The following is a 25019-nucleotide window of genomic DNA, read 5'->3' as shown; positions in this document are numbered from 1 at the left end:
AAGCTAAAAAAAAAAATCATCACCAACAGGGACACAAGAAGTGTTAGAGAAGTTCTTAAAGTGGTAGAAAAATAATACCAGATAAAAATTCGAATTCTACACAAAGGGATGAAGAATGTTAGAAACGGTTAATATGTAAATATAAAAGACTTGCTTTCTCAATTTTTACTTTCTGTGAAAGATAATTGAATGTTGAAAGCAAAAGCAATAGAAATGTATTGTGGAATTTATAATACATGCAGAAATAAAACACATGGCAACAATTCCACAAAGGATAGGCAAGAGTAGGGGAATGGAAATGTACTGTTGTAAGGCTCTGATGCTATTCGTGACACGGTACAATATTTGAAGGCAGACCAGGATAAACTAAAGATTTATACTGAAAACTGAGAATGACCATTAAATATTTTTTAAAGTCTACTTTATAAGCAAATAGTAGAGATTAAATAAAATACTAAAATTACTCAATCCAAAAGGGAGAATAAAAGTAAAAAAGGAATGAAAGAAGTAACGAGACAAATAGAAAACAAATAGCAAAATGATAAGTTTAAACTCAATCATAATGATAATATATTGAAAATTACACTAAATATAAATGGTCTAACCACTTTAATTAAAAGACTGTCAGAGTGTTAAAAAGCAAGACTCAACTATATGACAACTACAAGAAGTCTATATGAAATAAGTATGATTTCTTAATAAAGAAATGGGGCTTCCCTGGTGGCGCAGTGGTTGAGAGTCTGCCTGCCGATGCAGGGGACACGGGTTTGTGCCCTGGTCTGGGAGGATCCCACATGCCGCGGAGCGGCTGGGCCCCTGAGCCATGGCCGCTGAGCCTGCGCGTCCGGAGCCTGTGCTCCACAATGGGAGAGGCCACAACAGTGAGAGGCCCGCGTACCGCAAAAAAAAAAAAAAAAAAAAGTAAAGGATGTAGGGACTTCCCTGGTGGTGCAGTGGTTAAGAATCTGCCTGCCAATGCAGGAGACACAGGTTTGAACCCTGGTCTGGGAAGATCCCACATGCCGCGGAGCAACTAAGCCCGTGCGCTACAACTACTGAGCCTATGCTCTAGAGCCTGTGAGCCACAACTACTGAGCCCACATGCCACAACTACTGAAGCTCACACGCCTAGAGCCCGTGTTCTGCAACAAGAAAAGCCACTGCAATGAGAAGCCCGCACACTACAATGGAGAGTAGCCCCCACTCACCGCAACTAGAGAAAGCCCATGTGCAGCAACGAAGACCCAATGCAGCCAAAAGTAAATAAATTAATTAAAAAAAAAGTAAAGGATGTAAAAATATATACCATATAAACACTAAGCATAAGAAAGCTAGAATGGCTATGTTAAAACCAGGCAAAGTAGATTTCAGAACAAGGTGATAGGATCAGGGATAAAGTGAGTCATTTCGTAATGATAAAGGGGTCAATTTATAAAGAAGACATAAATATTATTAATTTATGTTCAATTGACTGGAAATGTCAACAGTGCTTTCCCAGTAATTGATAAACAAGTAGAAACAAAAGAAAAAGGATACAGAAGACTCGAACAACCCTATTCCAGAGTGACACTTCATAACAATAAATGTATCGATTCACCCAGAAGACAGAACAATACTAAATTCTTATTCAGTCAATAACAGAGCTTCAAAATACATGGAGCAAAAGTTGACAGAACTGAAAGGAGAAATAGATAGTTATGCAAGTATAGTTAAAATTTTCCATCTTCTTTTCTCAGCAACTAATAGTTAATATAGACCAAAAAAAATCAGTCAAGATAAAGAAAACATGAACACCACCACTGGACTTAATCTTGACATTTACAGAACAATTCACCCAACGACAGAAGAATCTATACTCTTTTAAGGAGATCTTTTAGTACGGATGGCTGCAGCAAAGGAAACCGGAGAGGGACAATGAATGCAGAGGAAAACCAGGAAAGTATGATACGCAGGATGCCTACAGATAAAATGATTATAAAAGAAGGTGTATATCAACTCTGTTGAAAGAAAAGTCAAGAAAGGTGAGAGAAAAAGGTACAGGGAACTTGATAATGTACTGGTAACTGGTGATTTTGGCAAGAGAAGCTTCAGTGGAGAAGTGGGCTGACAACCACAGTGGAATGTACTGGGAAGTGAGTGGTGGGGACACGGCAAAAATACAACAAAGTGCAGTGGGAGCAGGAGAGGATGTGTGCTTACGGGAAGTTTGCCATTTATGATGGGACCCGTTAGAGCAGGTGTCCTGTGGGAATAACCCATCACAGAGAAAGACGTTCATGACGCAGGCTGGAGGGCAAAAGTAAAGGAGTGACTTCTTTAAGAAGGTGAGGGAGGTTAGGATCCAAAGCTCAAGAAGGATTTCCTTTAATAAAAAAAGGGACAAAAGTAGTATGACTTAGCATTTAAAAAAACAAAAATCTTTTAACAAAAATCTCTGTAGGAGGTTAAATGATCCCATTTTAGTAAACGGATTATATAAACGCTTATAAATAGTTTTCACCTTTTCTTCATGATTCAAAGCCACCATTATGAACACTGATTATTTACTATTTTGGCACAGTGATGAACTCTCATGATCTCAGAAATTTACGGGACAGGCAGGCATGGCTTTCTGTCCTTGCCTTAAATGGCTATAGACTGCTTTGATTTTCCAGAGATTTTTCTTGTCCCCTCCCTCTACATGAAATCTGCTTTGCTGTGAGTAAGTCCAGAGTAAGTACTTCTACAGAACTACTAAGGCTGAACTAAGGTCATGAAAGGAAATCAAGTAATCAAATGTATTATTCAGTTAAAAGTCCATTAACTTTTATAGACAGCAGTAAGTTATTAAAAAGCTTTGGGATAAAGAAAGCTATACACCTTCACGACAACAGTAAGTACATGAATCATATGGTGATCCTTTTCTGCCCACCAAGGATACACTAAGTTTACACCTTTGAAAATCTGAATGCTATCAGATAAGTGAGAGAATTTAGCCGTCTCTACATTTAAGAAAATCATAAGAAAATACTCCACAAAGTAAAAACATATCCATCTGGAAAATTAAACTGAAAATCATTTTTCATTTAAAAAATATTTTAAAAACAGCTAAGGACAAGAGAATTCAGGTAATTCATTCATATGCAGAGTTAAATATATGAAAAATGTTCAACCCACTGGTAAAAACAGAAATATAAACTTTAAAGAGTTGATACCATTACTCATTCATTAAACACACAATTTTTAAGTAAATGATAATAGTTGGTATTATTTAGAGTATGAACTCTCACATACTATTTATAGCACTATACAATGTTTCTTGAAGGAAAATCAGACATTATACAATATACTCTTTTGAATTACACTTACAGACATTTATTTTATGGAAATAATTGTGAATATGAACAAAGATACAAATGAATGTGGTTATAACAACAAAAAAAATTGAAATCTAAAGGCCCAACAATAAAAACAGATTAAAGAAAGCATGATATAGCAGAACAATGGAGTTTGTTGCCATTCAGAAGGATATGAGAGAATATTTGACAATATGACAAAATGCTGTTTTTGTAAAAATAACATTTGTAATAATTTTATAATATGTACTAAATAGAAAAGCAGGTTACAAAAAGTATGCAGAATATCTTATTTTGTTAAAAAGTTACATATATATAAAAATTACACATATGAAAAGTAATATAACAAAATGATAAGTGATTACTTATATTTCTAAATTTTCTATATGTTCTAATCTCTTAATAAGAAAAAAACTGGTTACATATTTTTAAAACAGAGAGTGAGAAAAGATAAGAGGTCTGGAAAACTTTTACCAGAAAGTGCAGATGCACACCTACTAATCCTTCTAGGTATAAATTAGGCAACACAGCACTTCTATCCCTTTAAGACATAATGCTCAAGCTTAGTCTAATACTAAAAATGGAATTTGGGTTGGGAATGGGAAAGGGGGACAGAATAAGAGGGTGTAAGAGGGATGTTCTGCTCAAATAAGAGTAGACCCTATGAAGAGACCCTGCACATGGAGCCAACGAGGCAGCCTTCGTCCTAGCTGTACTCTCAATGGCAATTTCTTTTCAGGATTGGAGAGAAGATGGAGCGGTTTTCTTGTTTCTGTTTATTTTGATGAGTGTGTTTTCGTGTGTATGTGTTTTTAAGGGATTAAAACTCAATATTATAGCTTATCAAAGAAAAATAGTAAATGTGCCATGTTTTCAAATGGATAACGTTTTCCATCTGAGGAGCATACTTGCCTTTGGGTTGTTTGCATCAAATAGACCAGTTGAAAGTCCAATCAGCAAGGAATTCTGTTTTTCATTTCTTTGTGGTGAACCAGAGTGAGATCGAAGTGGAGAGGATTCTTCTGGTGAACAGAGGACTGACTGGACTTGAGAGGCTGCTTTCAAGTGTTTATGGAAAAATGGTTCTGGTTGCATAGATTCATCTACATCACACTCAGAGTGTGGAGAAACATCCACTCCAGGTTCTGTGGAATAAAGGAAAGATTACATGACAAGTCTATACAGTACTCAATGTGCTAAGTGATACTGGAAAAGTATACTATTTAACATGAATCATAGCAAAAAACTCCATGAAAAACAAAATCAAATATATATGTGATTTCATTACCTTATAAATAATCTTTAACCGGGTATGTTTTATTTTCAGAAAGGAGATTTAATTTGTTAAATTCTTCCATTATAACAGAAGTTCAAAAATGTGACACAAATGCAAGGACATGTGAAAAAGTACTGTTTAAACACTCAACAGCTCCAGGTTATCTTTGTTCCTATAGGTTAGATATTAAAAAATTGTACTTCGTATATTTTAATTAATACTATTAGAAATAAGACGACCACCTATTTAATGCCCTGAGATACTGGCTTAGCTTTGGCAAGCAACTCTTTTTGTTTTGAACATTCAGTAAGATAACTGACCAAAAAGTTACACTGCCCACATTGCCAAACAATACAGGCTTATAAATGCAGAGTCCAGCAGCCATAACAAAGAATAAAATTCCGCCATTTGCAGCAACATGGACCTGGAGAAAATAATGCTTAGTGAAATAAGTCAGGCAGAGAAAGACAAATACTGTACGATATAACTTATATGTGGAATATAAAAAATAATACAAATGAAGCTATGTACAAAACAGAAACAAATTCACAGACATAGAAAACAACCTTGTGTTTACCGAAAGGGAGAGGGAGTGGGAAGGACAAATTAGGAGTATGGGGTTAACAGATACACACTACTGTGCATAAAATAGATAACCAATGAATATAGCACAGGGTACAATACCCAATATCTTGTAATAACCTATAATGGAATCTAATCTGCAAATTAAAAAAATGAATCACTATGCTGTGCGCCTGAAACTAACACAATATTGTAAATCGACTATACTTCAAAAAAAATAATAAAAAAATAAATGTGGAGTCCAGTGCTCTATGCCTATTATATTTTTTAGATAATTCAGGTTAGTGGTTAGCAATGCTCTCTATTAATATATAGTCCAAATAGAACAGGTTAGTGCTAACGACCTTCCAGAAAGTAATCAGGCCAATACAGTGATGCTCACCTACATGAACTTCACCAAGGTGATCCATGCTCCTCGGGGCTCCATCTTCAGAAACTTCATTTTGCTGAATGGTGATCCTATCTTCCAACCTGCCACAAATAGAAACACCAGGTAAGAAAACATGGTTTACCAGAAATAAAAACACTCTCAAATACAAAAGAGTGGGAGAAACAAAAAGAGTGGAACACAAGTTCACTAGAGCCCTGTGATCCCTCTTCTGAATACTCTTCTCACTTATACACACATTGTCTCTCATAAGCACAATCCTACGTTTCAGCTGTTCAAACCTTCACCAGTCACACTTATTCACAACAACCAGGCTCAACATTCTCATCCCAGTGGTTCCCAAAGTGCAGCCCCTAGACGTCAGCAACACATGGAGACCTGTGTGAAATGCAAATTCTCAGGCCCTGCCCTAGTCCTGTGAGTCAGGAACTTTGGGGGATAAGGCTGAGACAGTTGTTTTAAAATGTTGCAATGTTTGAGAACCACTTCTGTAAGCAATCAAAATGCCCCTTAATATCAGAGAATAGAAAACAATGATGATATACACTGTGAAATATTATACAGCTATTTAAAAAATGAAGTAGAGATCTGTATAACCAGATATGGAATGATAGTCAAGATATATTATTAAGTAAGCAATTTTCAGACCAATTTATATTAAATGGTGTTAGGATCTGAAAAAATGCTGGGTAGCACAGTAAAAGGAATAGAATAATATGCACAAAAACGTTTTAACCCTTAAAGGGAATGAACTGATTTATGTAAAGAAGGACTCACAATTTTTATCTCAATACATGCTGGGAACTAAATGGATGTATTCATTTTTTAACAAAAATGTAAAAACTAGAAAAATATATTGCAAAAGTTGCCAGTAATTTATTTCTGGGGTTTTCGTTTATAAGGCAGTTTTAATTTTGCTAGTACTTTTTAGTCCATTTCAAATTTAAATAATTTTTCAGTTTTAAATTTTGAGCAATTTTCTATTTTTATTTCTAAAAGTTTTTCTTTATTTTTAATCATACAAGTAATACATTTCTTCATTTGAAATGTAATGTTCCTTGGTTCCTCAAAAAGTGAAACATAAAATTACCATATGCTGTGGCAATTCCACTCTTAAATATATATACTCAAAAGAACTGAATACAGGTGTGCAAACATAGAATTGTACACCATGTTCATAGCAGTACTATTCAAAAGAACCAAAAGGCAGAAGTAACTCTGGAAATGACCCACCATCATCTGCTGAATGTCGTCAACTGCTCAATGGATAAACATATAGGGTATATTCCTATAACGGAATATTATTCAGCTATAAAAAGGAATGAAGAACTGATACATCCTAAAACACAGATAAGCTTTGCAAACAGTATGATAAGTAAAAGAAGCCAGATGCAAAAAGCCACACACTGTACGGTTCCACAGGAAATGTCAAATCCAGAATAGGCAAATCCACAGAGATAGAAGCAGATCAGTGGTGCCAGGGGCTGGGGGAGGGGAACATGGGGAGTGGCTGCTTATGGGCACAGGCTTTCCTTTGGTGTTGAGAGAATGTTCTGGAACCATATAGTGGCAAATTGTATACTTTAAAATGATTAAAATGATAAATTTTACCTTAATTAAAAAAAAAGTGATTCTTTTAGGAGTCCCCTAACCACTCAATTCCCAGTTGCCTTTACTGTTATCAGTTTTGTGTACATCTTACCATACTTTTCCCTTAAATTTACATACATGTATATTCACTTAAGGATATATAATAATTTTAATAGGATTATCATAGCATTACTCTAATATATGGAAATGTTTTTTATTCGATATAATTTTATTCTGTTAATCATTCAATATTTTGACATATTTCCGTATTAATACATAGAGCTCCATTTTATTTCAGTGCTGCATACCCACTATGCAGTATACTGAGAACAGTATTTTAGGTACTTCCATATTAATGATTATTTAGACTATTTCAAATGATTTCCTATGACTCTCTTGCAATAAACATGCTTGTACAGCTTTGCATCCATGTCCAAGTCCAGCCCACCTCCTGTTTTCACAGATAAAGTTGCACTGGAGCAGCCATGCTCACCTGTTTATGTGTTACCTATGGCTGCTTTTGCAGAACAAAGGCAGAATTGAACAACTGCATCACAGACCATATGGTCTACACGGCCAAAAAAGTTTACAATCTGGCCCTTTACAGAAAACATTTGACAATACTTGTTACAAGCACAGCAAAGGAAGGAACTTCCAATTACTTTTTAAGAAGGAAGATAAAAAGAACACCAAAATACAACAGTGATTTCCCATGACGAAAGGGAACTACAGATGACTCTCCAGAGTACTAATGCAAAAATCCTAAAATGAAGCATTAGCAAACAGAAGTACATTAAAATAGTAGCACATCATGGCCAAGTAGAGTTTACTAAGGTATGCAGGATAGTTCAATATTAGGTAACCTATTAATATAATTCATTATACCAATAGATAAAGGAAAACAATTATATGAATGGTTCTATATGAATGGTTCCAATGGTTCCATAATTATCAAAATCCATAGATACCGAAAGGTCATATGACAAAATACACTCCTGTCATTTTTAGCCAGTAAAATACGAGTAAATACTGCTCTGAGCTAGAAATTATAGTCATGCCTAACGAGGGTTAACATTAGAATCATTTCACTGAAATTAAGAACAAGACAAAGATAGCCCTATTTCCAATATTTAACACTGTATAAAAGGTGTACTAAGCAACGCAACTGGAGAGAAAGAAACGAGTGTTAAAATACTGGAAAGGGCTTCCCTGTTCCGCGCAGTGGTTGAGAGTCCGCCTGCCGATGCAGGGGACACGGGTTCGTGCCCCGATCTGGGAAGATCCCACATGCTGCGGAACAGCTGGGCCCGTGAGCCACGGCCGCTGAGCCGGCGCATCCGGAGCCCGTGCTCCGCAACGGGAGAGGCCACGACAGTGAGAGGCCTGCGTACCGCAAACAAACAAACAAACAAACAAAAAAACTGCAAAGACATAAAGCCATCATTATTTTCATATGATATGACTGTATATCTGAAAAATACAAAAGATTCAACTGAAAATCTATCATGAACGATAGTAGATACCAGTAAGATGGTGGGGTACAAAATCAATATAAAGAAATCCACAGCTTTCATATATACAACCTTCTAGTTACAAGATCTCACAGAGGAATAGGCACCATTTACAACACCAAACAAAAGATAATAAAGCTAGGAATAAGCTTACCCATAAAAGCACAAAGCCTAGATAAAGAAAACTCCCAAGCTGATCATAAAACAAGGCCTATTCTGTTCTTCTTGGACAGGAAGAACACACACAGCATGTTCATGTCCCTGCATTAATTTATGATAGCGTCCCGATAAAATATAAACTGATTTTTTTTATGTGAGGGAAGGTGGGCTAAATTTAATAAATTCTAAATTCAGATGAAAAGTTATACAGGCAAGAAGAGCGATGAAAGTGAATTAAGCCTTACATGATCTTAAAATATCTTTTACATTTTAATTAAAACAGTGTGTACCAGCACACTGAACAAAGATCAATGGAACAGGAAAATAAAGTATATGCATGAACCCAAATAATTAAGAAAATTCAGTACATATTAAAAGTGGCATTTTAAATCTGTGCAGGAAAGGTGGGCTCTTTAATAAATGGAGTTACGACAACTGTGTAGCCATCTGGAAGAAAAACCAAGTCCATGACACCAGGATAAATTCCAAATAGATCAAAGAGGTAAATGTAAGAAGTGCCTACATGAAATTACCAGAAGAAAAGACTGAAATACTCTTTCAAAACCTTAGAGAAAACAAAGTTTCTCTGAATAATTATCAAAATCCAGGTAAACATGACAACGTAAAAACAAACAACCAAAAAACTTCTGCATGGCAAAAAAATAAAACATAAGTGACCAACAGTGAAAAAATAGTTACAATTCACATAATGACCAAGGCAAATATTTAAGGAGTTCTTAAATTTATCAAAGACCAAACAACCAAATTTTAAAAATGGGTCAAAGATGTAAACAGGGAATTCACAGAAAAGTAAATACAAATGCGACTTAAACATCTGAAAAGATGTGCTCAACTTTACTAATAAAAAGAAAGAGATAAACTAAGACCCCAAACTGAGATACTACTTTTTACCTATCAGATTGGCAAAAATCAAAAACTTTGGTAATAAAAGCTTGGCAAGGCTGTGGGGAAAACAGGAGGTTTCATACATTCTTTCTGAGTGCATAAACTAGTACAATCCCTGGGGAGAATAATAATTGCATTTATAAAATCATACTTCTTTGTCTCTATCCTCCAGATACACAGTAGTCCCCCCTTACCCACAGGGGGATATAGTTCAGGACCCCCAGTGGATGCCTGAAACATGGACAGAACCAAACTATGTTTTCCGTTCATGCCTTTTACCCACAAATTTAATTCCTTTTCATCTTAACTAAGCACCTATCACACCCTGTAGATGTAACTTTTTTTTTTTTTTTTTTTCTGGTACGCGGGCCTCTCACTGTTGTGGCCTCTCCCGTTGCAGAGCACAGGCTCCGGATGCGCAGGCTCAGCGGCCATGGCTCACGGGCCCAGCCGCTCCGCGGCACGTGGGATCCTCCCGGACCGGGGCACGAACCCGTATCTCCTGCATCGGCAGGCGGACTCCCAACCACTGCGCCACCAGGGAAGCCCTGTAGGTGTAACTTTTGCAGTTTGAGGTTCGACAGCAAAACTAGCAGAGATTTCCTTTTCCATCTTCACAACTTCACAGATAGAAGTTTCATTCTTAACATAGACCTTAGCAACCTCAGGTATACGATTTTTTTCTTTCTGTTAGGTTGAGAACTTTCACCTTTCACTTAAAGGAAGCATCTTGTGGCTTCTCTTTGGCACATCCGAACTGCTAGCATCACTACTCTTGTGCTTTCGGGCTGTTATTAAGCAAAATAACGGTCACATGAACACGAGCACTGGGACACCCGGACAGCAGATCTAATAACCTAGACGGCTACTAAGTGACTGACATGCAGGTAGCACACACATGTGGACAGGCTGAATGAAGGGATGGTTCACATCCTGCACAGGAAACATGGGGACAGCAGGATATGTCACACCACTCAGAACAGCACACAATTTAAAAATTATGAATGTGTATTTCTGGAGTTTTCCATTTCATATTTTTGGACTGTGGTTGATGGCAGGTAACTGAAACCATGAAGAGCGAAACCCTGTTGAATAAGGGGGGATGACTGTACTTATATACATGCAAAATACCCTTAATATTTAGGTTATCCACTATAGCATCATTTGTAGTATCAGCTACTGTAGGAGACTAATCAGAGTTATAGTACATTCATACAATGGACTACTACATAGCCATGAAATAACAAAAAAAGAGGAAGCTCTCTGTGTGTTAGTATGAAAAAATTCCCAGGTTACTGACTAAAATAAAAAATGTGTACATTATACTAACAACTGTATTTAAAAGCAAGGGAGACTGTATATTCACTTCTGCTTCTGTTTATGTTAATATTCATTACTATTAAACATGTCTGGAAAGAGGAGACAGTGGGAATTTGCTGGATGGGGATAGAAGTGGGAAAGAGACTTTTCACTGTTTATCTTTATACACTTGCGGATTTCTGAACCACATGAATGTAATATCTATTCCCAAATTAAACTATTTTTATAAGGTATTATAATATGATTTAATATAATATTGGGTTATTACACTATTTCTTTAAAAGGTATTACAAAAAGGGACCAGGTTTTGAAATGTAAGAAAGAGGTAACGTACTCAGCCTCCTTTGCTTCTTTAATCTCACTAACCCACACGTCGAGTACAGGGCATTGCAAGCCACCGTCCCCGTCTGCTCTACTTGGCTCCTGTAGAAATTCTGCTTCCAAGTCATCAGGCTCTGCACGGCGAAACATAACAAGAAAGAGGTCTCAAAGCAAAATCCATTTAGAGAAAATGGAATAAACCTCCTATAAATTATCATACCTAGTTTTAGGCTAAAGTATTAATAGTAATTACAATGAAAAATTTAATATTTTATCTACAGATCTTTAATCTTACTGTGTTGACTCTCTAGTTGTTTCTGAAATAACAGACTTTTCCTTGTGCATTTTCACTGCAATAAAAATACCCCAAAGAAATACAGTACACTGTATTTTGATTATTATAAAAAATTTTCTCTTCATTAAAATTTCAGTAATATGTAAATTGCTTTCTTGAAGGTATAAAAACTAGTTTAAAGAACAACACTATCTGTGGTTAGAAATATGGAAGGGGAGAAAATATTATTGATTAGTTACTGATGGGAAAGTTCAATCATCAAAACAAACAAAAAAACACCAAACACCCCATTACCTGGACTTTTACAATGATATTGAGAACATAATTGGAGTGCACTAAATCTATTTTCCTAGACTCTCAGACAATTAACAACCAGGGTACTACCTCTGTTTTCTGGCAGTGGCTCATTTTTCAACTGGGTGATAGTTCCTGGAAGTAAATAGTAATGAGAAATGGTTTCTGTCTTCATTTGTTAACTTTTCTTTTTCTTCTCCAGTTCTTATTTCAGCCACCATGACCACCGCTTTTTTTCCTAAAATCCAGATACTCTTTCATTCTGTATTTTAAAAGTTTCCAATCAGCTGTCCAGTTTAGAAAGATGATTGGTATTGTACCAATCTTTAAAGTTCTTATCTTTTACTCAAATGATTTTTTGGTCATGCATACGAGGTAAGCAATTGGGGGAGGGGGATCCTTAAAATTTTTTTTAAATGAGTATTTGTTCTCTAACACCTTAAGCCCTATCAAAATGACTCATTCTACAAACTAGATTTGTCAATGTACTGCCCATAAAGTCGAAAATATTTACTATGTGACTCTCTTAGAAGAAGTTGCCAACTCTTGCACTAGGCTATACAGCCTCTATTATATGCCTAACAGGGTTTTTCTTTGTTTCTTTTTAAGAAAAGGCGTAAGGTACCTGTTAACTATGATTCTAATGAATAAGACTATTTACGTAACTATTAAATTACTATGGTGAATTAAAGACAACCACACATGAAGCAAGGTGTCCAGCGTTCCTCTCATCTAGAAGGGACTCTTTTGCCCCTCTCCTTGAGTTTGCCCAGGCAGTGAGATCGCCTGGACCAGCTGAGTACAGCTGGCGTCTTGTAAGCCAGTTCCACGTCCAGCCTTGAAGAAAACTGGCAGCTTCCACCTTGGAATCTGGAAGCCTAAGCCACAATGAAAGAACTTTAACGATCCTGCAAAGACCACATGGCAAGGCCCTGACACTAAGCTAAGGGGCGGGACGCAGTGGAACAGGCCCAGCCAAGCGCTGCCGAGACGCCACAAGTGGGAGTGACACCATCTCCCACCCTCCAAGGAGGTGCAGCTGACAGCTCAACACCACTGAGCGATGCCAGCTGATGCCACAAGGAGGAGGAGAACCTTCCCAATTCCTTATGCACAAAAGTGTGAGATAAAACAAAACAGTTCTTTTAAGTCACTAAGTTCGGGGAGCAACCTGCTTTGTAGCACTAGGTAAGTAACACAGAATTTCATATCTGAAGGTGGGGTGCTGCCATGACAAAGCTTCTACAAGAACAAGCGGCTTCTACAAGTACAAGTGGCTTCCACCTGGGGATCTGGGAGCCCTGTGAGACGTCAGACCACCCTGCTGGAAAGAGTGCATAGAAAGGCCTGGAGACTGCATGAAGCGGAAGGGGTGAGCCGGGCCTAGCCTCTGAGCTGTACCTGTCAGGACACCAGCTAAGCCCTCTCGGACCCATGAGACCAGATGATCACAGAGACAAGAGCACATGGATTAGAAAAGCACATGGCTGAGCCAAGCACTGACTCAATTCCCAACACACAAAATCAGGAGACAGAGTAAAATGGCTGTTCTTTTAACACTAGGTTTTGGGCTGATTTGCTATGTGGCGATAAAAAAAAAAAAGACCAGTTACTAGAAAAAAGAGTGAACTTAATTTGAGATGAATCACCCAAACATATATACATATTTTGAAGATCTGTTTATAAAGAAGACATTAAAGTCTTATTAAATCAAATCAATCTCATTTTGCCCCATTAAAACATACCATCCAAATTTCCTTCTGGTTTCAATGCCGTCTGTGGAGATGGCTCACTAAAGTTTGGACTGTCTGTCTCAACAGAAGAATCAACAGTAGCTGATGGATTCATTTCAGGTGAAATACATTTTATTTTTTCTTCTCCAGTAATTAAGGGTTTGCACTCCTCCCCTTGAGGAGAAATCTCTGAAACAACAAAAAGATGAAAAATCATGCTACATTCTCAAAGTGACTTGAATTTTGTCTGTAACAGCACTTAGAACAAAGTTCGTTATTACAGCAGGTAATTACTGGGTAAGTTCTGTAATGTACTAGAAATTAATAAATGATTAAGGCACATGATAGCCACACAATTCAAACTGGAAAGGCATTTTTGTTATAAAGACATTGTTTTTCAGGCTTTTCACATCAGTTAGAAAAATGTTTGCCTTTACTTAAAATCACAGCTCTCATTAAATTTAAAAGTGAGATAGTACTAAAACTCACTTGACAAGTATTCTGGACTTAGACATTTCAGCATTAAAGCAAGTTAGGGGTTTCCCTGGTGGCGCAGTGGTTGAGAGTCCGCCTGCCGATGCAGGGGACACGGGTTCATGCCCCGGTCCGGGAAGATCCCACATGCCGCAGAGCGGCTGGGCCCGTGAGCCATGGCCGCTGAGCCTGCGCGTCCGGAGCCTGTGCTCCGCAACAGGAGAGGCCACAGCAGTGAGAGGCCCGCGTACCGCAAAAAAAACCCCACAAAAAAACAAAAAAAAAAACAAGCAAGTTAGTACACATCAGTGCACTAACCTTTTTGAAAGTCTGACACCTAGGTTAATAGCTAATTTAGCGTGTCTGGGTGGTGTTCTCCACATGAGCACCCAGTGATACCGCTGCTCTAGTACGTAGTTCTCTACAGCAATATATATTCCCCTCTAAGCTCTGTGCCTCATCTGTAATCACTGATGACAAGCATGACTATGAAGCATGACCAAACTGTACAATTGGAAAGGATATTTTTCTAAAACTATGGTGAAATACACATGTGATATGGTTGACCCGCATGACTTTTCTATTTGCTGGGATTGGGTCTGCATTATGCCAATGGTTAGAGATGTTAATGATTATGAATTATAAAAATCCCTTAAAATAAAAAAATTTTAAATCAAAAATTTCCCATGGGATAGAGACATATTTCAGTGTCAAGCATAAAGATTCTTAAATATACGGAATTAGGTTACATCATTCATATGTGTGTGATGTTGTAATAATACTCTCAAATTAATAAAAAGATTTCAATTTCTACCATTGTTGTATGAATGTAATTTTATTTTTAATAACCACACTCATGTATGGTTTTGATTATCCCAGTTGAGTTATTGTGTATGTATGCATAGGAATGTTTTGTTCAAACATATTTTTGAATTTTCAATAATCATAAATCAAATCTTACCTTTATGTATAAAACCCTTTATATAATATAAAATATATAATATTATACATAACATTCAGAATACAATTATTTTGGCATGTTGGTTTGTATTTTTAATGTCCCAGTTGCAGTAATTATTTGAAACAGACTGAAACTTGGTAACAGTCAATAAAGCTAAAAAAACCAAGTGGTAAAACAAATAAACAAATAAACAAAAATATATTTCTAAGGTGGCTAACATACATTTCTAAGGTGGCTTACTTGCCTTTTCCTTTAGATGAAACTTTTACATATATATATAAATGTCAGAATGATATATTTATGTCCAAATGATATTTTTAAAGTTATGAACTAAGTGTTTTTGTGTGTTTCTGGTAATTGCTCAGAGACTTCCCATACTTTAAACTGACACCAGGAGAGGATGGATTCAGCTCAGAAAGATGACTGCAGTTACCTGGAATATGCCCAGGGCAGTCCCGTCCACTCCCTGGAGAAGCTCCTTTCCAGCTCTCTACTGGGAGCCCCCCTAACACCCATTCTGTCTTAGCTAATCTGCTGGACTTCTGTCTACACCAATAAGCCTTCCTGTATCTATCTGGGCTGGTCAGTACATCTCCATGATGTTTTCTTCTCCCTCCCTCGGTCACTCCAATGCTCACATCTTGGAGATCCTGTCATTCAGTACAGCTCCTCAAAAAGTTCACTGTTAAATACCCCACCTTCTAATTCCCAACATCCTGTGTTTCCACTCACCTCCCTCTACTACCCCAACTCTAAAGAATGTTACCCGACCAGGACCTAAAATGCACTGATCCTACCATGGTTTCTCTCCCCATCGTCCCCATTAAAATCCATCTACAGCCCATCATTAAAAACATTCTCTTCCATACATCCTCAACTCACGGTATTCACGGCAAAACCCCAACTCCACATCAATTCCATCTTCTGCCTGTCGTGTCTGAACACATGTGGCTGGAACAGTTGGAGAAAAACACAGAGCCTTGCTGCCTGGTCCCAACTTCAATTCATCATCACTGAAGTCAGGTGGGGCCTTGGTGTTGCCCATGTCCTTCTATAACACTGGGTTAGCAGGCACTGCCTGGTTCAGTTAACTCCTTAGGAAAAACAGTTGTGTACAGGTGCTTGTGAGCTGCTTTACTTCTTACTTCTTCCTGGTCAATGAGAACAGAACTACAGTGCTGCCCATGTTCTGGAACATCTTCCCTTCACCAAGCCTCATCGACAATGTGACAGTGGCAGAGGTCACATCTGTGCTCTGCTCATTCAGTCTAGGTGTTCTGCTATAAAATAATGTCTATTAAAACCAGGAACAAGGATGCCACACAGCACTATGATTACTGAAGATTGCTCTGGAGGGTCTAACAATGCAGTGAGAAGGAAAGGGAATAATCAAATAAATACTGGACAAAAAACTGTATTTCTTATTACTGATGAGATAATCTGCACATTTATAAGATTTACGATGTCAAAAAAAACCTTAATAGATTTAATGAAATAATTCAGTAAGGAGTCTGGCTATAAAATTTTACATAGCTGGGTAACAGAAAGAATAGCTTTATTTTAACGAGAAATAACCACCTAGGGAAATGGAAAAAATACATCATCTATATTATAATAAAGACAAAAATATACCCAGTGTATAAAAATAAATTTACCAAAAAAGGTTTTAGAACTTAAACGAACAAAACAAAATGTTACTGAAAAACACAGAACAAGACTGGTGCAAAAAGAAAGACATACTTAAATTCTTGAAATAAAAAAAATTCCAAAAATCATGGGGACTTCCCTGGTGGTCCAGTGGTTAAGACTCCGCCTTCCAATGCAGGCGGTGTGGGTTCGATCCCTGGTTGGGGATTCCACATGCCGCAGGGTGCAGCCAAAAATTTAAAGAAAAAAAATTCCAAAAATCAATATACAAATGTAATACAATTCTAATCATAATACTCAATTAGATAAAGTGAACTTAAAATTCCTTTGAAATAATAGTTGTCTAAAAACAACCAAGGACGGGACTTCCCTGGTGGCACAGTGCTTAAGAGTCCACCTGCCAATGCAGGGGATGTGGGTTCGAGCCCTGGTCCGGGAAGATCCCACATGCTGCAGAGCAACTAAGTCCGTGCGCCACAACTACTGAGTCTGCGCTCTGGAGCCTGCGAGCCACATCTACTGAGCCCGCGTGCTACAACTACTGAAGCCCATGCACCTAGAGCCCATGCTCCACAACAAGAGAAGCCACCACAATGAGAAGCCCGCACACTGCAATGAACAGTAGCCCGTGCTCGCTGCAGCTAGAGAAAGCCTACGCACAGCAACAAAGACCCAACACAGCCAAAATTAAATAAATAAATAACTTAATTATTTTAAAAAATACTACTATAAAAAAAGTAAAATAAAAACAACCAAGGAAAATATTTTAGAATTCCAACTAGGTTAAAGATTATATACGTACATGCATGCAAATGTGTACACATGCCTGTTATCTATCTATCTAATCCAAAGATTTGCCAAATTTTTCACCCAATAAAGGAAATTCAGAAGATATAAATAAAAGATATACTTGCATGGAAATTAAAAAAAAAAAAAAAAAACTCTGTATGGCCAAAAATAGCATGAAAGTAAGTGAAATAGCAGAGGGTGGAAACAAACTGTGATGATATACTAGATAAAGGTTATTTATACCAGATTAAAAATTCACAAGAAAAAAATTGGAAATGTAATATAAAAAAGGCAAAGAATATACACACAATTTACAGAGAAGCAAAGCAAAATGGCCAAAAGACTGTGACATGATGAAATTCACTCACAATCAGAAAATCACAAGTGGAATCTTAACTTGTAAGATTGGTAACAATGAAAAAAAAGTGATAATATTGACAAGTCCTGCTTAATATTTGAAAATCAATCAATGTTATTTGTTACATTAATATAATCAAGGAGAAAAATCATACAATCATCTTAATTAAGTCAGAAAAAGGGTGAGATAAAATTTAATGACTCTTTTTAAAATAAGACTAGAAGGGAATTCCTTAATCTGAAAATGGGTATTTTCAAAAAAGACTTGAGTTAACATGATACATTTACTCCCCTGAATCAAGAACATGACCCTTCTATTCAACATTCTACTAAATGGCATCTTTTGAAGAGAAGCTGTTAATTTTATTATAGTCCAATTTATTCAGTCCTTTTCTTTACAGTTTGCATTTTTAAGGACAAGTTTAAAAGGACAAGCCACTAAAAGACAAAATATATTTAGAACACATGTAACTAACAAAAGGCTTCTATCCAGAATATACAAAGAACTCCTAAAAACCGAAGGGAAACCAACATAATGGAAAAATAGGCAAGACACTTGAATAGGCACTTCAAAAAAGAGCATATGCATCTTAGTAAGAAATTTTTGGATATGACACCAAAGCACAAACAAAAACAAAACAAAACAGTGGGTCTACATGAGTAAAAGCTTGTGCACAGCAAAGGAAAAATCAACAAAATAAAGAGGTAACCTACAGAATGGGAGAAAATATTTGCAAATTATATACCTGATAACAGATTAACACCTAAAATATTTAAGTAACTCAAACAACTCAAAAGCAAAAAGATGGACAAATTAAATATTTTTTGCCATTATTAATTAATGACAGCAATTTAAAAATCGGCAAAGGAACTCAATAGACATTTCTCAAAAGAAGACATATAAATGGCTAACAGATATATGAAAAGGTGGCTTAACATCACTAATAATCAGGGAAATGCAAATCAAAACCACAGTGAGAGATCATCTCACTCTTGTTAATACAGCTATTATCAAAAAGAGAAGAGATGACAAATACTGATGAGAATGTGGAGAAAAGGAAACCCTTGTGCACTGTTAGTGGGAATGTAAATTGGTGCAGCCACTATGGGGAACAGTACTGAGGTTCTTCAAAAAACTCAAAATAGAACTACCATATGATCCAGCAATTCCACTTCTGAGTATTTATCCAAAGGAAATTAAATCAGTATCTTGACGAGGTATCTGTCCTCCTATGTTGACTGCAGCATTATTCACAGTAGCCAAAACATGGAAACAACCTAAGTGTCAATGAATGAATAAAGAAAATGTGGTATATATATGTGTGTGTGTATATATATATATATATATATATATATATATATATACACACACACACACACATATATATATGTATATATATATACATATATATACGTATATGTGTATATATATATATACACACACAGTGGAATATTACTCAGCCTTAAGCATGAAGGAAATCCTTGGAAGATACTATTCTAAGTGAAATAAGTCAGACACAAAAAGACAAACACTGCATGATGTTACTTATGACTGGAATCTAAAAAAGTCGAACTCAGAAACAGACAGTAGAATGGTGGTTGCCAGGGGCTGGGAGGTGGGAAAAATGCAGAGATGTTGGCAAAGGGTACAAACCTTCAGTCATAAGATGCATAAACTTCTAGAGATCGAATAAACAGCATGGTTAATTACCGTTGCCAATAATGTATAGCACACTTGAAATTTGCTAAGAAAGTAAATCTTAAGTGTTCTCATCACACACACAAAATGTTAACTATGTGAGGTGATGGGCATGTTCATTGTTTTGATTGTGGTGATCATTACACGAGGTGTACTTATGACAAAACACCATTTTGTAAACCTTAAATATATATAATTTTTAAAATTTGTCAATCATAACTCAATAAAGCTGGAAAAAGAATTAAAAGCCATATGAACGGCTATTTTACTCTGGATACAACCTATTCCCATGGCCACACCCAGCTGCAAAAGGAAGCTGGGAAATGATGTCTCTGCCTAGGCAGCCATGCGCCAACCCAAATCCAAAGTGGGCGTGGGGGCATGGAGAGACGCTAGTACTAAAAAGGAAGGAGGGAAGATTGGACACCGCAGGACAGCAGCGATTTCTGACACACACACACACACACACACACACACACACACACACACACACACACACACACACACACACACACACACACACACCTTGTCCCACAGATGCCAGTAAAATGGGGGAATATATCAAGAAAAAAAGAAGCCATGGACTCCAGACAATAAGAGATCTAACATCAGGTTAGGGGAGAGGCCAGGATGACATCTTTCCAGCAGGTCAAAGGAAAAACTCGTCTGGTTTGGAGCAGGTCAGAGGGGATTCCAAAGAAATGGTTCGAAGATTAGACCCATATAATACCTAATGTATATGGACGATCTGAGAAGAGATAAACATATCTAGGGAAGAGTCTGGCAACAAACTAGAAATAAGTTTGTGAAAAACAAAGCAATTATTCACTAAAGGGAAAACAAAATATTGTGCAAGAAAGAAAAGTAGTCATGGTACAATTACCACAGCTTTGATTAGAATATACATGGTCAAGGTAATACCAACACTGTACAATGATTTCACCAAAATTACAAGTATATTTGAAGGATCTGGGGATAGGAAGTACAGTTGTAGATGGTGAGATCAGGGGAAAAAAAAACAGATGGAGGAAAGGCAGCTAAATTCTTATCTTCCAAAGTAGGAAGTCCACAGATAATGTCTAAAACTAAAATAATAATAAACACTTTTAAAAATCAAGAAGTAGTAGTATAGGTATATGATTTATAACTATATTGATAAATAAGAAAACAAATAGTTAAAAGAACTGTAAGTGGCTGACTTTGGGAAGCAGAAAATAAGGTGATGAGTGAGGTCTAAGAACTGCAGTTTTTCGTAAAAGACTTCCAGAGCTACTTGGCATTTTTAATTATGTGTACAGGTTACTTTTATAACAAGAGAACTAGATTTTTAAATAAAAACAAAATTTATGTGATTAACAGGAACATAATCTCTAGGTAGCAAGGTTCTAGGTAATTTCAATTTTTACACCACAGTTTTTGGTATTTTCTAATGTTTTACAATGAAAATATACTATTATAGTCAAGGGAAAAAAAAGTTAGTTTAAAAAAATGTAGGGACTTGTTTGCCTGGCCATGACAATGTAACTCATATTGGATTAATTGCTCAGTGAAAATAAATATAAATGATGAACAACAACAAAAAATATTGAAAAAACTATTTGGAAGCACTGGCGAGTAAGTGATGCAGGCAGGGCGCACTGGGCCACGACTGACAGCAGCAAACACTAGGATGAGCTCCACTCCGTCCCAGCTTCCCTGCGGGCACTTCCTAAGTCCAGCACAGGCAGAAGGCAACTCTTACTGGGATAATAAGTCTGCGGCTACAAAGTGACCCAGAACGCAAAGAAAAAAATCACCAAAAAGTTCCGCTCAGCACAACAAAAAAATCCCCTCTATTTTCGGCTAACTCCTAAACTATGCATTCATTCACAAGCAACACTCTGGGAAAACCAGCACAAATCAGCAGCCAGGAGGGTGACGTGCTGGGCAAAGATGAGCATCTGGATGGTGCTGGGAGGGAGAGTAGAGATCGGGTCCCAGGAATGCGGAGGGCATGGTGAACAAACACCATCAGCACTGAGAGGAGGTCTCAGGCAGATCAAGGCGTAGGAACAAGAGCTACCACCTGGAAACAAACAGGCCACAACTAACTTCAACAGTATCAAGGTAATCTGCTGGCATTATTTAGTTTTAAGAAGAAAACTTAATCTTCTTTGAAGAAAGATAACATTACCCAGAGGCTATTAAATTTTTCCTCCACAATGTCTGGCATCCAATCAAATACTGTAAAACTCAGGTACAAAAATTCTAACCTGCGCTGTGGTTTTGTATAGCCCACAAGTTATGAAAAACTTTTACATTTTTAAGGGCTGTAGAAAAATTTTAAAAGAAGAAGAATATGTATATATGGGCTCACAAAGCCTAGAATATTTACAATCTAACAATTTATAGAAAAAGTTCATTGCTCTATGATATAAAGCATGGTTTATAACAAAGAAACAGGAAAAAATGACTGAAAACCAAGAAAAAGAGACAACAGAAATAGAACAGCTCTAGCTAACAACAGAAACAGATCTAGATGACTCAGTTATGAGATTTCTCAAGGAGGGACCTTAAAATAAGTGATTAATATGGTCAAGAAAATAGAGATGGGCCAAATGGACAAATCCATAAATACTTTCAACAGAAAACTGTAATCTATAAAAAATATGAAATGGACATCCTAGAACTGAAAAACACAGTATCATATTAGGAACCCACTGGATTTGTTTAACAGGTTAGAGAGACCAGAAGACAGAATCAATGAAATGCTAAAGGGCTCAACAGATTTAAACAGACTGAAGCAAAAAGGAGAAAAGTAAAAAAGCAGAACAGCACTTCCCTGGTGGCGCAGTGGTTGAGAGTCCGCCTGCCGATGCAGGGGACACGGGTTCATGCTCCAGTCCGGGAAGATCCCACATGCCGCGGAGCGGCTGGGCCCGTGAGCCATGGCCGCTGAGCCTGCGCGTCCGGAGCCTGTGCTCCGCAACGGGAGAGGCCACAACAGTGAGAGGCCCGCGTACCGCAAAAAAAAAAAAAAAAAAAAAAGAAACAAAGAACAGATGGGACAAATAAAAAACATATAGGGGGCTTCCCTGGTGGCGCAGTGGTTGAGAGTCCGCCTGCTGATGCAGGGGACACGGGTTCGTGCCCCAGTCCGGGAGGATCCCACATGCCGCGGAGCGGTTGGGCCCGTGAGCCATGGCCGCTGAGCCTGCGCGTCACATATAGGGACAAATATATACACAGGCTAAGTCAAAGCAAATCAGTAATTACATTATATGTAAATAAATTAAACTCTCTGAAAAAAAGACAAAGACTGTGGGGCTAGATTTCAGAGAAGAGACACATTTAAACATAAAAAGTCAGAGAAAATGAAAGAAAAGGCTACAGAAAAAGATATACTAAGGAAACATTAACCAAAAGAATGCTTGCTGGTGTAGCTCTATAATAGGACCTAAAGCAGCCTTTAAAGGAAGTAATGTCACTAGAGATAAAAATGGACATGTCATAACAATAAATGGTCAGGGCAGCAGGAAGATGCACAAACTGACCAATGCAATGATCTAAATACTTTAAGGCAACAACTTAAGTTGCTATGCACTAAATAACTTAGCTTCAAAGCATAAATATCAAAAATTGATAAACTTAAAAGGAGAAAATGAAAAAATCCACACATAGACATGGAGATATTAATGCTCTTCACTCAGTACCTGATACAACAAGCAGAAAAATAATCAGTTAAAAATCCAGGAGATTTAAACATCATGATTAAACAACACAGAATATATTGGGTGGGCCAAAAGGTTCATTCATTTTTTTCCCGTAAGATGGCTCTAGTAGCACTTAATTGTCTTTAACTTCATTCGAAACAATTTTGTTAGATTGCATGTGACAGCTATCACATCAGCGTGCATTTTTAAAAAAGGACCTACATCGACAGATGAATGGGTAAAGAAGATGTGGCACATATATACAATGGAATATTACTCAGCCATAAAAAGAAATGAAATTGAGTTATTTGTAGTGAGGTGGATGGACCTAGAGTCTGTCATACAGAGTGAAGTCAGAAAGAGAAAAAGAAATACCGTATGCTAACACATATATATGGAATCTAAAAAAAAAAAAAAAAAAAAAGAACCTAGGGGCAGGACAGGAATAAAGACGCAGATGTAGAGAGTGGACTTGAGGACACGGGGAGGGGGAAGGGTAAGCTGGAATGAAGTGAGAGAGTGGCATGGACATATATACACTACCAAATGTAAAATAGATAGCTAGTGGGAAGCAGCTGCATAGCACAGGGAGATCAGCTCAGTGCTTTGTGTCCACCTACAGGGGTGGGATAGGGAGGATGGGAGGGAGGCTCATGAGGGAGGGGATATGGGGATATATGTATACATATAGCTGATTTACTTTGTTATACAGCAGAAACTAACACAACATGGTAAAGCAATTATACTCCAATAAAGATGTTAAAAAAATTCAACTCCACAAGCATTACTCAAGCAAAAAAATAAATAAATAAAATTAAAAATAAAAATAGACTTAAATTGGTGAATTTTTGTGTAGCAATTTTAATATTGAAGATGGAAGGAAAAAAGCAACATTTTCGGCATGTTAGGCTTTATTATTTCAAGAAAGGTAAAAACTCAACTGAAATGCAAAAAAAGATTTGTGCAGTGTATGGAGAAGGTGCTGTGACTGATCGAATGTGTCAAAAGTGGTTTGAGAAGTTTCGTCCAGGAGATTTCTCGCTGGACGATGCTCCATGGTCGGGTAGCCCAGTTGAAGTTGACAGCGATCAAATCCAGACATTAACTGAGAACAATCAACGTTATACCATGTGGAAGATAGCAGACATACTCAAAATATCCAAATCAAGCACTGAAAATCATTTGCACCAGCTTGGTTATGTGAACTGCTTTGATGTTTGGGTTCCATGTAAGTTAAGCTAAAAAAAGCCTTCTTGACCATACTTCCGCATGTGATTCTCTACTTAAACGTAATGAAAATGTTCCGTTTTTAAAACAAATTGTGACAGGCAATGACAAGTGGATACTGTACAATAATGTGGAACAGAAGAGATCGTGGGGCAAGTGAAATGAACCACCACCAACCACACCAAAGGCTGGTCTTCATCCAAAGAAGGTGATGTTGTGTATACGGTGGGATTGGAAGGGAGTCCTCTATTATGAGATCCTTCCAGAAAACCAACTGAATAATTCCAACAAGTACTGCTCCCAATTAGACCAACTGAAAGCAGCACTCAACAAAAAGCGCCCAGAATTAATCAACAGAAAACGCACAATCTTCCATCAGGATAATGCAAGACCGCATGTTTCTTTGATGACCAGGCAAAAACTGTTACAGCTTGGTTGGGAAGTTCTCATTCATCCACCATAT

The 25019-nt window shown here is 37.2% G+C and overlaps 1 protein-coding gene across 4 annotated transcripts in view; it reads right to left on the bottom strand.

The window, feature by feature from the left end:
• The window catches only part of NEK1 (NIMA related kinase 1), a 210494-nt gene that overhangs the window by 22563 nt on the left and 162912 nt on the right, over positions 1 to 25019 (bottom strand). For all 4 annotated transcript variants that reach the window (XM_082843558.1, XM_082843560.1, XM_082843559.1 and 1 more), the window contains 4 exons: positions 13723 to 13899; positions 11402 to 11522; positions 5576 to 5664; positions 4248 to 4480 (listed from right to left, as the gene is read on the bottom strand). In XM_082843558.1, the coding sequence (XP_082699684.1) occupies positions 4248 to 4480; positions 5576 to 5664; positions 11402 to 11522; positions 13723 to 13899 (620 nt within the window). The remainder of the gene's footprint in view (positions 1 to 4247; positions 4481 to 5575; positions 5665 to 11401; positions 11523 to 13722; positions 13900 to 25019) is intronic.

Source organism: Leucopleurus acutus, assembly GCF_964270905.1.
Source record: "Leucopleurus acutus genome assembly, chromosome: 7".
Lineage (NCBI taxonomy): Eukaryota > Metazoa > Chordata > Mammalia > Artiodactyla > Delphinidae > Leucopleurus > Leucopleurus acutus.
This window is presented reverse-complemented; position numbering and strand designations above follow the sequence as displayed.